This window comes from Mustela erminea, chromosome 10 (genome assembly GCF_009829155.1).
Source record: "Mustela erminea isolate mMusErm1 chromosome 10, mMusErm1.Pri, whole genome shotgun sequence".
Lineage (NCBI taxonomy): Eukaryota > Metazoa > Chordata > Mammalia > Carnivora > Mustelidae > Mustela > Mustela erminea.
The window spans coordinates 27,793,027-27,806,549 of record NC_045623.1 but is presented as its reverse complement, the minus strand read 5'-3'; the positions used below and the strand labels follow the sequence as shown (position 1 = coordinate 27,806,549).

General features: G+C 32.8%; 1 protein-coding gene across 4 annotated transcripts in view; it reads left to right on the top strand.

Moving 5' to 3' along the window:
- PTBP2 (polypyrimidine tract binding protein 2) overlaps positions 1-13,523 on the top strand; it is an 85,231-nt gene that overhangs the window by 66,326 nt on the left and 5,382 nt on the right. For 2 of the 4 annotated variants that reach the window (XM_032361055.1, XM_032361051.1), the window contains exons 9-11: positions 9,838-9,992; positions 11,464-11,497; positions 11,915-12,007. In XM_032361055.1, the coding sequence (XP_032216946.1) occupies positions 9,838-9,992; positions 11,464-11,497; positions 11,915-12,007 (282 nt within the window). The remainder of the gene's footprint in view (positions 1-9,837; positions 9,993-11,463; positions 11,498-11,914; positions 12,008-13,523) is intronic. The other 2 variants (XM_032361054.1, XM_032361052.1) reach the window with 1 other exon arrangement.

The following is a 13,523-nucleotide window of genomic DNA, read 5'->3' as shown; positions in this document are numbered from 1 at the left end:
GATTAGCTGGGCCTTTTAGCCTGTCTCCTTTTCTCCCTGGAGCTAATAATAGAACAGTGTTATACATGTAGTCAATATGTAAGTCTTATAATTTTAATTTTCCCCCATATACTAATTTCCCCCCATATACTAATTTCCTTTTTCCCGCATATACTAAGGTATTTTCTGTTGCTAATACAGATTGTTTTTTGTTGCCCAGGCCATTCCATGTTTAACCTGATTATTTTATGATTGCAAAACCAAGGGTATTGTTCATATGTCCCTTCAAAATTGAATACCAAAAAAAAAAATATATATATATATATATATATATATATATAATGCAAACCAAAATATAGTAAACTGAATTTGTATCTTTGTTTTCACAAAATGTACATTAAAACTTAAAAACCAAAATCCTAATTTTTGCAAAAGCCTAATCTATAATATCCCATTATAAGACTGCATTATAGCAAAGAAAATTATGGTCATAAAATCAGACTGAATAATTCATCTGTTACACATTTGTGAGTCATTGTCCAACAAAAACTAAATTTACAAGTACACAAACATTCTAGAAATATTTCCTAGAAATATTAAACTACATAGATTTTTAGAGTGTATCACTGAATGCCATAAAACATTAAAAAATTTTTTAAAAGCCATATAATTAGAAAAGCAGTATTTTATCATGTTCAGTAGAAATTATACTTTTGGTCAGAAGTCCTATGAAAATACTTATACTAACTCACTGTCCCATAACTTCGGCTTTCTCATTTATTTCTATTTTAACATATAAGAAGAAACTATAGAAGTTGAGTTGAAACTTCTCTTATGTTTGCATTATTAGAAAATGATGTTGAATTCTTTGGATTATTGACCTATCCTCCTTTGCTGTGGCTAAATTTTAAAAATATTTCTCAGTCTTTAAAATGTTTACTTTAGAAAATAATGAGCTGAAATAGAATTGTTCATTTTAAATACCTGTCAGTGGATAAAATTTTAACTTCTAAGTCAAAAATTAACTTGAAACAATAACCTTTAGAGTTTAACTCTTTGTGCCCTTTTAAAATAATATTTGAATGAATGTATGTTAAATCTGGAATTATTTTTGTTTTCTTGGCAAGGGAAAGGTGTTGGTAGTAGTTGCATGCTTTGGAGGTATAACAGGCCACAGATGTGATATGAGCATTAGAAGAAATAACATTTTCATGTTGGTGCATATTTACTTATTTGCTAGCATTCTCAAATAGGATAAGCTTATTCTTGTAGGACTAAAATGTTATTCATAGATTGCCTTTTAACTATCCGAGGTAAAAATTTCATATAAAGTTCTTAATGGACGATCACATAGCTTTTGCTTGAACTAATCTGTTAGGTTCACCCATTGTATTATTCTCGGCTATAGTTTTAAGAAATTTTATTTACCTTCATTTTCAAGATAGTCTGTCAGATATTTGAATTTATCCTAGTGTTATTGTTCATATTTTTCAGGCTAGTAATCAATTTTAGCCTTTGGATATAAAAGGTAGGTTTAAATTAAATCAGACTCTAGATTTTCAAATGAAAAAGTATTGGTTTTTAAGAGTTGACAGTTACATTGTATGGCTAAACCAAAGAAAAACCTTTCTGAAGTATGTTATTGTTGTTTCTATAATTAATAGAAGAATAACTGTGTTCGTGACCACAGTATAAAATGTGCCTCTATCTAAAGCAGGTAAAAATTAGGCAGAAGATTTTCACTACTTCCTCTAAAGATACACCTAGAAAACATACAGGAAATCTCATTTGGATTCTCCTTTTTTTGATCTTTTCCCCTCTGAGTTCTTTCTAACTTCATGTTTAGCTTCCCTTTTATCTTCTATACTTTATTTTCCCTGTTGATCTTGATTTCAGATTAAAGATACTATTCTTCTACCTTTCCTCTATGCCCCACTTCCTATATATTTCTGATACCCTTGTTAAATAATTGCATGAGTATTTCATATCCCTGATAGGATTCTGCCTCACCTCAGTGGCATCCTGGTCAATTCATTTATTGAATTATTCAGCATTCATTTTAGCACTATCTTAGGCACTGCCAGAATTCAGAAGAATTACAGGGTTTCTGTTCTGTAATCTGGTTTACAGTCTGGTGGAGGCAGCAAACAAATGAATAGCTCTAATGTGAGGCAAAGTGAAATCTGTAATAGAGTTGGTGTGGTATTAGAGCATAATGAAATGCATGATGAGATTCATTATCTGAAGGAGAAGTTGGGAGGGTTTAATGGGCCAAAGGCCATTTGATTTGGTTATGAATAAAAAAAAAAGCATGAGCAGATGTGATAAAATATATATCATGTTTAGAGAGTGACAAGCATTCAGTTATTAATAAGCCATATTGGAGACTGGAGACTCTGTCTAAGTAAGATACCGTTGTGAGTCTAATCCAGGGACATGAAATGTGAATGAAAACCACATATGGAAAAAAGTAAACATAAAAGAATAGTACTTGACATTTTATTGATATGTCAGTATCAATATTGATGTGTCAACAAAAAATTAAACTAGGGGAGAAGTCCACTAGACAGTAGGAAATTCTGCCTACAACTTGGACAGTAGTTCCATGAACTTGTGAATTGGGAGAACAGATGTGTGATATTTTAAAAGCTTGGCTTAAGATTCTTCAGGTACAAGAGGGCAAGAGGATTAATGGCTTGAAATTAAAATTGAGACTTGAGCAGTGCCCATTTATATTGTGGGGGAAAAATAAGCAAGAACTTGAGGGATGAAATAAATAGGATTAAAATTTGAAGTTCCTGTTCAGTAGTTCCCATAAGGTTATTCATGAGGGGTGGGTATAAATCAAATTAAAATGGATTAAGGATATAAGTGTGATAAGAAAGTATTTATTCTCTTTGAAGAAGTGTGCTATAAAAAAGGAAGAAGAAATGGACTGGTAGCTGAGGAGTAAAGCAGGGTGGGAGGGGATGTGTTTGCACCAAGGAACTATATATAATCATAGGGGCTCCAAATCCAGATGTCCTGAGTTCAAAATCTGTCTCAGCTTCACCGTCTTGGCCTCCATATTTGTAATGGATATAATAACAGTGTTGCAAGGCCATTGTGAAGATTAAATGTATTAATAAATGCAGTTTGTATAGTGCTGGGCATACAATGAATGCTCAATTTATAAACTAGTATTTGTTTTTTTTGTGGATTTTTTTTGAAGATTTATTTATTTTAGAGAACATGAATGGGAGGGGGAGGAGAGGAGGAAGAGAGAATCTTAAGCAGACTCCATGTTAAGTGCGGAGCCTGACACGGGTTGATCTCAAGACCCTGAGATCATGACCTGAGCCAAAACCAAGAGTTGGATGCTTAACCAACTGTGCCATCCAGGCACCCCTAGTATTTGTTTTTAAGGCTAGCATAAGTCCTAGAACTGATTGTAGAGGATTGGTTCTAGAGTATAGTTTAAATGCTGGAGCCTAAAAAAACAGAAAAGTACTTGCTTGCTTAAGATCATCCTGAGAACTAGAAGGGATTATTATCAAGCTCACATAGAATTGTCGGGGGAAATGCAAGGGTGGAGCGAGGGCCAGATCTGAAGTTATCAGCTGTGTAGTCCATATTCTTTCTAATCACCATTCTTTGGTTTTATGAAGAAAGGGAGAAAGGGGAAACAGATTAAAGAAGGGAGTACTTTTTAAGTTGGTTGAGAAATTCTTTTTTTTTTTTTTTAAGTTTATATTTATTTATTTGATAGAGATGACAGAGAGGCACAGAGGCAGGCAGAGAGAGAGGAAGGGAAGCAGGCTTAGCAGAGAGCCCTATGTGGGGCTTAATCCTAGGAACTGGGATCATGACCTGAGCCAAGGCAGAGGCTTTAACCCACTGAGCCACCCAGATGCCCGAAAACTTGAAATTCTGATCTCATTCTTAGACTTTCTGAACATAACAAGATTGAGAGTAGGATGTGGCACTTGAGTCTGGTGGATTTATAGGGGACCTGAAAATAGACTTGGATATCAGCTAGTGTTAAATACCAAAATGTTTGTGGAATAAATTTTGGGGTGTTGTATGTGTTTTTTCACTCTAGTGCTCACTTGGGCAGCACATATACTAAAATTGAAATGTTTTCACTCTAGTACTTAACCCCGATGAAAGTTTAGCTAGAATACAAGATTGGATTTATCCATGTCTGGCACTGAAGAACATTAAAAAAAAAAAAAAATACTTGGGCTATACTGTAAAATCAAGCCAAGGAAAAATAGAAAGGGAACTAGTCAACATAGAGGCCAAAAAGTGGGTTCAGTAATTGTATGTAGTAGGAGAATTAAGATGGAAGAATAAAGTCAGGAAAGGGGATTTTAAATACTAGAAATGAATGGTGACAAAAAAGAGAAAGAAAAATCAAAGATGTGGCAAGAGAAGTTGCTAAATGGATTAATGTAGTAAAAATCGTCAAAGTAGAAGTTTTAAAGAAATTATGGACTAAGGGTGTTTGACCTATCACAAGATGATGATGGGCTGGGAGAGAAGGAGGAAATAAAGCCAGGTGCTGAAGTCTTTCTGTGATGAGAGAAAATGTTCTAGTGGCCTGATGGTTGTTTTGATGAGAAATGATTGGATGCAGAATCTGTCTTAATTGATGGTGGTAGAACTGCAGTTATGAAAGCAACATTGGGTGGTAGGGTAGAATGATGAATAATGCATCCTTTTTCCTTCCTTTGGGGAAGGGTTTAGGGAGATAAAAATGACTTTTCAAGAGAGTTATAAGAAAAGTTTCATTGGGATAAAGCAAGCTTTTAATTAAAAAGTTTCCCTAAGGAACACATTGAATAAAAATGCAATTGTTAATGATAGAGGAGGATGGATTCCAGCAGACAAAATAAGGAATTGAAAGGAAGGTGGTAGAAGAGGAGGAGTGGATTGTTTCAGGAAAGAATAGTGTTTGTCCAAAAAAAAAAAAAAAAAAGAATAGTGTTTGTCATTTTTGAAGGAGACATGACTAAATGTAATATGGGATCCTGGAACAAAAAAGGATATTAGATGCACACCAAATAAATCTGATGAAGTATGGACTTTAATTAATAATAATGTATCAGTTTTGGCTGATTAATTGGAGCAACTATACTATGCTAATGTAAGATGTTAATAATAGAGGGAATAGGAAGTACCCAGGTTATATAGGAACTCTGTAGAATCTTCAGTTTTTCTGTAAATCTAAAATATAAACTTTATTTAAAGTCATAGATAAACTTGTAAATGGTTTAAAGTAAGTTAACAAAGAGTTTAATTCTTTAATTCTTTTGAGAAAAATGTTTATGTGACCTTAAGGAATGAGGGATAAGTAAGTTAAATCACTTCATCCCACTGGACTTCATATCATATACATGGCTGTGTGTTCATCCATTTCCGTGAAGGAAGGGTTAGTAATAATAATGTGTCAGAACTAAAATGAGAAATTTATAAACTTGCTGAATTACTCAAAATGGCTGGATGGCCCACCTAATGAAGATCATTTCACATGGAAAATTAACCCTGTGATACCTTTGTATAGCAGTTTATGAAGCTCTTCAACATTATTTTATTGTTCTAACAATCCTGGAAGTAGAATAGGCATTTTTAATCTCTCATCATCAAAATGCATTAATTATTTTTTTCCAGCATACCTGATGTCTTAGCTAAAATGTAAATCATTAAAATTAGAGCTAAAAATAATTTTATTGGAGCCAGTGTATGGAATATGCTTTAAACAGTTTTTACAAAGGGAAGATGGTAAGTTTATTGACTTAATAGCTAGGAGTTAATATGAAAAATACAATACAGAATTTTTCAGAATTTACCATAATGGTATAAATAGTGCATTATGAAATATTTTGTAGGTGGTTTTTGTTGTAGGAAACATTTAGGTTAAACCTAAGTTTTAAAAAAATTTTCTGATAGTAATTTTTTAAAAAAAGAGCGTACTGAGAGAAATTGCGGAATCGTTCATTAGAGGTTTAAAAGTCCAGTAAAAACTGAAGACTAATTCCAGGGATTTAGAACTGTGTAAAGATGGCTTAAATAGCTTTTCTAAGTTTTCAGCCTGGGGGAGGAAATAGTGGAAGAAAAGTACATGCTAATTGCATCAAGGACAATGACTGCCCTAATCTCTTAAAGTACTCTTACACCATACTCTGGGCTTCCTAAAATGAAAAAAAAAATGACTTGGTAGAAGAATATATCATAACCTGACATACTAGCACAGTGGCCATGATAATAAATGAAAAAGTGGGGAGACATTGAAGTAGCATTTGGATTGTAGTAACAACAGTGGGGCTCTCACATTTAACATTTCACTTTTTGCTAAGCTTCGTATTATCTCCTTATAGGAAGGAGGTAAATTGTATCTCCTTTGAGCCCATTTTCTCACTAGAAAATTTGCAGTCTTACTGTTACTAAAGTGCAGTGTTGTTTAATTAAAGGTGGCATTTAAAAAAAAGTCTTGCAGTCTGTCACACTAAAAAGGATTCCAGCCTGGACTTTTAATTTTTAGTTAATATTTTAGATTAATTTCAGTTCTTTCTTAAGTCTTCAGTGATCATTGTTCCATAAATCTTGATGTTCTAAAAAATACTGTGCCACCAAGTTACCTATCTTCATTATGGAACCCAAATTTCAACAGAAAATGTATTTCAAAAAACAATTGTCTTGAATATTTAAAGATTCTTTGAAAAAATTTTCTGTCACCTTTGAATATTTTGGTGAAATTTTCATGAGATTATTGTATATTGACATTGTAGAGATGTATTTCAGAAGCTTTCTGCAAAAATGAAGTATTAAGCTTAGACTGTCTTGTTTAGATTGATATGTCAAATTTAGGTAGATGGGTATTTTATATTTCATGAATTAATAATTTTCCTTGAAATGTCCACAGGGAAAGACGAGTAATAGATGACTTGGAACTTAATTCTGGAAGTGTCAGTAGTTTGTAATCTATCTGTGTGTCTCGCATTCTTTTTTCTTTTTCTTTCTTTTTTTTTTTTTTTTTTTTAATATACCCAAACTCTATTACAGCATTTTCTTTGGAATGAATAAATGTATCTTTTTAATTCTCTTGTATTTCTTCAGAACCACATATGAATAAAACATCATATGAAGTATACATGGCAGTGGTTCATGAAATATCTGGAGATCTCTCAGACTCTTAGCAAAGTCAAAACTATATTCATGATAATACCAAAATATTATTTGTCTTTTGACTCTTACTCTCACCTAGCATACATTTCTCTGAAGGCTAATAGAATATATGATCATGTGTTCTTGTATGTGTTCTTGTTCTTTTTAAAACAGTTCTTGGTTTTTATTTCTGATGTGTCAATTGATATAACTCAAACAAAAGGTCTTTGTGTTCCTCAGTAATTTCTAAGAGTGTAAAGGGGTCCTGAGACCTAAAAGATTGAGAACTTTTTCAGTGTGGGGATACAAAGTTGAAGACAATTCTATTAGATAAATAGGATTGTTTTAATAAACAGAAGACGGTGGTAAGAGTCAAGAGATTTACAGGGAAAAATGTTAGGGATTTAGGAATTTTTAATATTAATTTTGGTATCTAATTATAATTAGTTCACTAAATTATTTTGGTTTAGGAAGACCTAAAAAGTGTTTGGTAGAGTTGGAAATGAAACCAGAAATTAAACTGATTTAATTTTTGGTTGTGGAGAAGAGCTGCTTAGGTGTCTTTGATGGATTTTTAAAAAATATTTTATTCTTAACGAAATTTGAGAATTAATACCGAACTTTTTTCTTCTGCACGCCATGTATTGTTGCTGGTATTTATCTTAGGCCACTGACTGGATCCCATTAAGACCAAGGAATTTAACAGAATTTTAAGTTATTTTTTCTACTGAAGAGTAGCCAATGAAACACAGGGAAACAAGAGAATGATTTGACAATGCAGTGCCTACCTCTAGAGTTTCTGCCACTATTGAATAATTGTGTTACCAACTTAAGTTGAATGCTGTGTACATTCATTCAGCCACAACTATCTGAGAAATACTTTCAAGAAATGATAATTAAAAGAGGAGGGGGAGGGGTCATTTTCTAAGAGTGTTCAAAAACAAAATTACAGTGAGTGTATGTGTAAGAATTGGTAATATATCTGTATACTTGTCATTGGCAGCAAATTAAGATATACATTGAATGTTAAATGGAAGCAACCTGTAAGGTATAATGAGAACTACAGTATTTAAAATGGGGAAGTTCGACATGCTGTAGAATAGTTGGTTACAAAGATTCACACTAGTGAATCCAAAAAGGCATCAAAGACTACTAACGACATGAGTTTTTATTTTAAATATTTTCTGGGATTTACTTTTAAAATAAAAAGGATGAAAGAATAAATCATAAATACATAAAATGGATGAGTGGATGGAACAAGATTGGCCATGAGTGCCATGAGTTAATACTTGATAAACCAGTGTGATGGGTATGTGGGGTTTGTTATTCTAGTGTGTGTCTCTCTCTGTCTCTCTCTTTAATGTTGGATAATTTCCATAACAAAGAGTAAAATCTAAAAAAGAAAATGGAGAAATAAGAAAAAAGGGGAATCTGGAAAAGTGGGCAAAAGGCATTAAAACTCATCCACAAAAAGATTGGAAAAAAAAAGTATTATTCCACTGTTGAACTGCTTAGAGAGAAAAAATAAAAAGAAATTGGAGGTAAAAATTTGTAGGAACTGAAGAGATTAGGAATTGTGAATCTTAACCCTTCAAACTGTCAGTGAAATCATAGTTTCTATAAAGTAAAAAGATTTAAAAAAAACTTGGCTAAAATATTAAAGAGATCTGAAACTAAAGGCGACAGCACATCCTTATGACATATACAAGAAGGCTGGTGGAAAGAGAAAAGAAGAAATAAAACATGAACTTAACGGGACAGCAGTACTCAGGGCCATGTCTATCCAGGTATGTCATGCATTAACTTCACGTAGGTTGGATGTTTCCTTTTTCATGGGAAGGAGAAAAATAATTCATTAGTGAGCTAGTATTTATTGAGATATAAACTGGCATCTAACAATTGAAGGGAGGGAAGGATTTGCGGTTTATTAATTACAATGTGGATAAAAAAGGTTGAGACAAAATTCTCTCTAGAATAAATGGAGTATCTTAAAGATGCTAGAACAACAGTAAGACTGGAAAGAGAGCAACAGAAATAATGAAATGTTAAAACTGGTAGGCTAAAGATAGGAAGAAAGAGAAAGCTGCTTGTGTATTAACAGACTGGGGAAATGTGTTTGAGAAATTTGTTGCGTTCATTATAACTACTTGAGTGTGAAATTAAGGCAGATAAACTTTGGGAAGTTTTCTTTTAGGTCATTTGAATGCATTAAATAATGATGTTCCGGGTGATATGTCCCCAAGAACTGAAGAACTTATTATATTTGTTTCATAAGCTGTAATCATCTGATTTCACATATGAATTTATGAAGAAGATAACATTTGTATAGTATGTTGAGTTATTGTTGAAGATATTTATTTTAGATGTGCCTACTCGCTATAAACCATGGAAGTGAATTTTTCAGGTTTCTGACTTAGAAATATCATATTCTTTATGCTTTGTTTGCTTTTCCATAGGAAATGGAATATTGTGTATTTAATTTTTTAGCATACTACAGGTATGTACCTTAGCCCTAATATTTAATGATTTCATTGAAACCAATTAATTTTCTCTGCTACATTATTAGCAAACCATTTTTCTAAATGTTATAAAAATTAACTTTCAGGAACCATTTGGAATGGTCAGCCCTAAGCCACGCAGCCATCGTGCTTAAATTGGTTTTTGTAAACGACTTGTGTGTGTTTCGTAAAATATGCTTTATTTTAAAATTAGGGCTTCCTGTTGCAGCTGTTCCAGGAGCTCTGAGTCCTTTGGCTATTCCAAATGCTGCTGCAGCAGCTGCTGCAGCTGCTGCTGGCCGAGTGGGTATGCCTGGAGTCTCAGCTGGTGGCAATACAGTCCTGTTGGTTAGCAATTTAAATGAAGAGGTTAGTAAAATAATTTTCTAATGTTCATTTTTTAACTCCATTTCATTTGTGAAAGTTTCTCATGTTTATTTCATTTTGCACTTGCCTTTCTTTTTATGTACATTCATTAGTCAAAGTATTTTCTGTATGTTTCTACTTCTGAATAAAATCTATGTATTTGTTTAGGTAATATTTCCTTAGACAGTCATATCTATCTATATATATATATATATATATTTACTATTATTATTATTATTATTTTTAACCTAACTACCTATTTTTCCTAAGAAAAATATGGTGAAGTACTATAGTATTGCTTTTTCTTTTTGTTGTTCTCAAAGGCAAATGTGATCTAATTTGCAGATTTAACTGTAAAACAATTTTGTTCTTTGCCTTTTCTAATTATTTGCTTGTTCATTTCATGCTTATGTGTCATTGCATTTTTTTAAATCTTATTTTATGTGAACTACTCTAATACATTTTTCTTTGAAGGTTCTTCCAAAGATCTTGACGAGGCAATCTTCCAGTCTTTCTTAGTAATTTTTTCTTTGCAGTTATTAGTCATTGTCTTCTAAAAATAATTTTCAACTTTATCCCCCCCTCCCCCGTTAAATAAAATTTATTGCTGAGTTATTTTCTTTAGTTGTACATTTTATGTCTGGTATATTTTATTTTGATTGCTATGAAAGCTGGTATGAAATGTGGGAAGCTCAATGTATCAGTTTACAATGTCCAATTTTAATATTTGTTTCATTTTTAATTGGCCTCTGTTAATACGAACATTAAGCTTATTTTATCATTTAATACTGTTGTCATTCACAGTTCTGCATGCTAAAATGTTTGAATCAGAGTGCCTTTGTTTTTCTTTTAAGAATTTTGCCTGCATTTCATAACCAGCCATGCTTATGCAGTTAAAGTTCAAAGTTTAAAATTCCTGTGCATGCTTTCCTTCCCTATGTTGAGATGAAATGCTGTAATTTACTCTTTGATATAGATGTACTTTACCCATATTTGTCTTGGATGACTACATTTTACTCAGTTTTTCTTGTACAGTACATAAACCAACCATTTTCTGACCAAATTCCTGCATTTCCTATGTACTGACCTATATTTTATTTTTTTTTTGTTCCCCAATTCCTTATTTTTTTCTTCTGCATTGCTGTTTCCCTTCCCCATTTCATCCTTTCCCCTGTGTGTTCACCTTCCCTTTCCTTGTCTTTTCCCAAATGCCCATTCCCTTCCCTGTCTTATCCTTTATTTTCCTTGTCCTTGTCTTCATTCCCTGTCTCCATTCCCTATGTTCATGCTTCTGTGCTTGAACAAATGTTCCTCGGACCAACTTGCCCCAATTAACCGCCTTGAACCATGATCCATGACCACCTCACCATTCTGCGGGAACCACCCTTCGTTATGGATGATCTGTTCATCTCCGCTCTTCCTCGACTCTTCTCTCTTCTTGTCTTACGCTGCTTGCTCTTCTCTCCTTCTAAAGATGGTTACGCCCCAAAGTCTGTTTACCCTCTTCGGTATGTTATTGTTAGCACTATACTTTTATTATTGATTTGATTTTTGTTTCACCTTAATTCTTATTTGTAGCTAGCACTTTGGCTTAAAGTTGAATAGTAAATCTTTTGCTATTTTTCTTTGCTATTTAAAACTCTCCATAGACACAAAATTTGTTTTAATGCATGCTGATTTATTTTGCATGGTCTTTAATTTAATATCATTCACATAGCTTTGAGGGTTTATCAAAAATTATTCTTTTCAAAATTCACTGTTCAAAATCTTGATCTTCTTTATTCATTTGTGAGAATGATGAGTTTGAATGAGTGATCATGTTGATGTCTGAATGTTTCATTAATATGTCAGAAAGATAATCTTCAGCTGACTTGCATGTAAAATTAATTCCATTTTTGGATTACCTCTCTGTGGCTCCAAAAAAGGTGTTTATGGAGATGTGCAGCGTGTGAAGATTTTGTACAATAAGAAAGACAGTGCTCTGATACAGATGGCTGATGGAAACCAATCACAACTTGGTAAGATTAAACTGTGTGTTAGCTATACATCTTTAAATCTGAATCTGTTAATAAAAACAAACCCCTTTATGGAAGTAGAAAATCATTCTTTTTTATAGCTGAGCTCAAAATGTCATGTTAATTTTCTTATTTTAATGTATTTATACATGATGAACATGTTTGCATATTCTGCTGTCCTCTTACCAATCCTTAAGTACAATCTAATGGAAAAAGGTTTGGAGTCCAAAATTGCAGTAACAGTAATAATGATACTACTTACATTAAAGATCTTTAGTATTTTTCTTTCCTGGTTACTCTCTATAATAGAAGTTAAGTGTTCATATAACCTATAGAATCCTGATTTTAATTATTCTAAGTATTTGTCTAAACTTAGTAACGGAGAGAGTCACATGTAAAATGTATTTTAGAGATACTGGGTTTTTACAAAAAACTTGTGCCACGTATACCATTGGTAATCCCTTTTGGAATTTTAAAATGTACTTGAGTCAAATTACACATATATTCTCTACTTAAGTAAATAATTAATGTTTCATTTGTCTTTATATACAAAGTCAGATCACATGAATCTTGAATACAACTGCATATTCACAGTGAGCTAAGACTGTAAATATCATGTTCTTATAATTCTGTTCATTGAGATTCAGGGATGATGATGCCTCACGTTGGTTGTTTTCACATTGTTAATTCTGAAATTTGTCATTTTTCATGTGAGGGCTATGTGTTTTTGCTCTTAGCACCCAGTTAAACTCATAAACTTGAACAGTGTGATATATTTGGCCTTTGGTAGCAGATAGAAAAGTAAGTTTGAATTTCATTATTTCCTACCAGCTATCGTGGTAGCTCAGACAACATGTAAAACTATACATCTGGCTCTCTACTTTTTAAAATGGAGATACCCATCTTCAGTGAAAGATTTATAAAAGTGCTAATCATGTCCTAGATGCCTAATAAATGTTTCTTTCTTCTGCTGTGTGTATGTCTGTGCTCTGGTAGGGGTAGTCATGGCCATTTGTAAGTAGCATTTTACAAAGCATTGAAGCTTTCTCAGATGTTTCATTTTTTCCATCACTGTGTGAGCTGTGGGTGGCATTACCCTTCATATAAAGGATATACAGGCATCATGGTTGAGAAGTACCTGAGGTAGAATTTAACCAAACTCTTCTGGATATTTTTTATATAAGGACTATTTTATATAAGTTGCATTTTAATTTTTACTATAATTGTATTAGTTTGTTTGGGCTGCTAAAACAAAATATCACAGACTGAGTGACTTAAACAACAGAAACTTGTGCCAGCAGATTGTTTCTAAGGGCTTTCTTCCTGGCTTGCAGTTGACTTACTTTTCCGTGTGTCCTCACAAGGACTTTTGAGCTCACTGGGTTTCTCTCCCTCTTATAAGGACACTGATCTAACTGAATGAGGACCTCATCCTTATGACCTCATTTAACTTTCAAAGTCCCTGTCTTCTAGGATTAGAGCTTCAGTATATGACTTTTGGAAGAATATAATTCAGTGC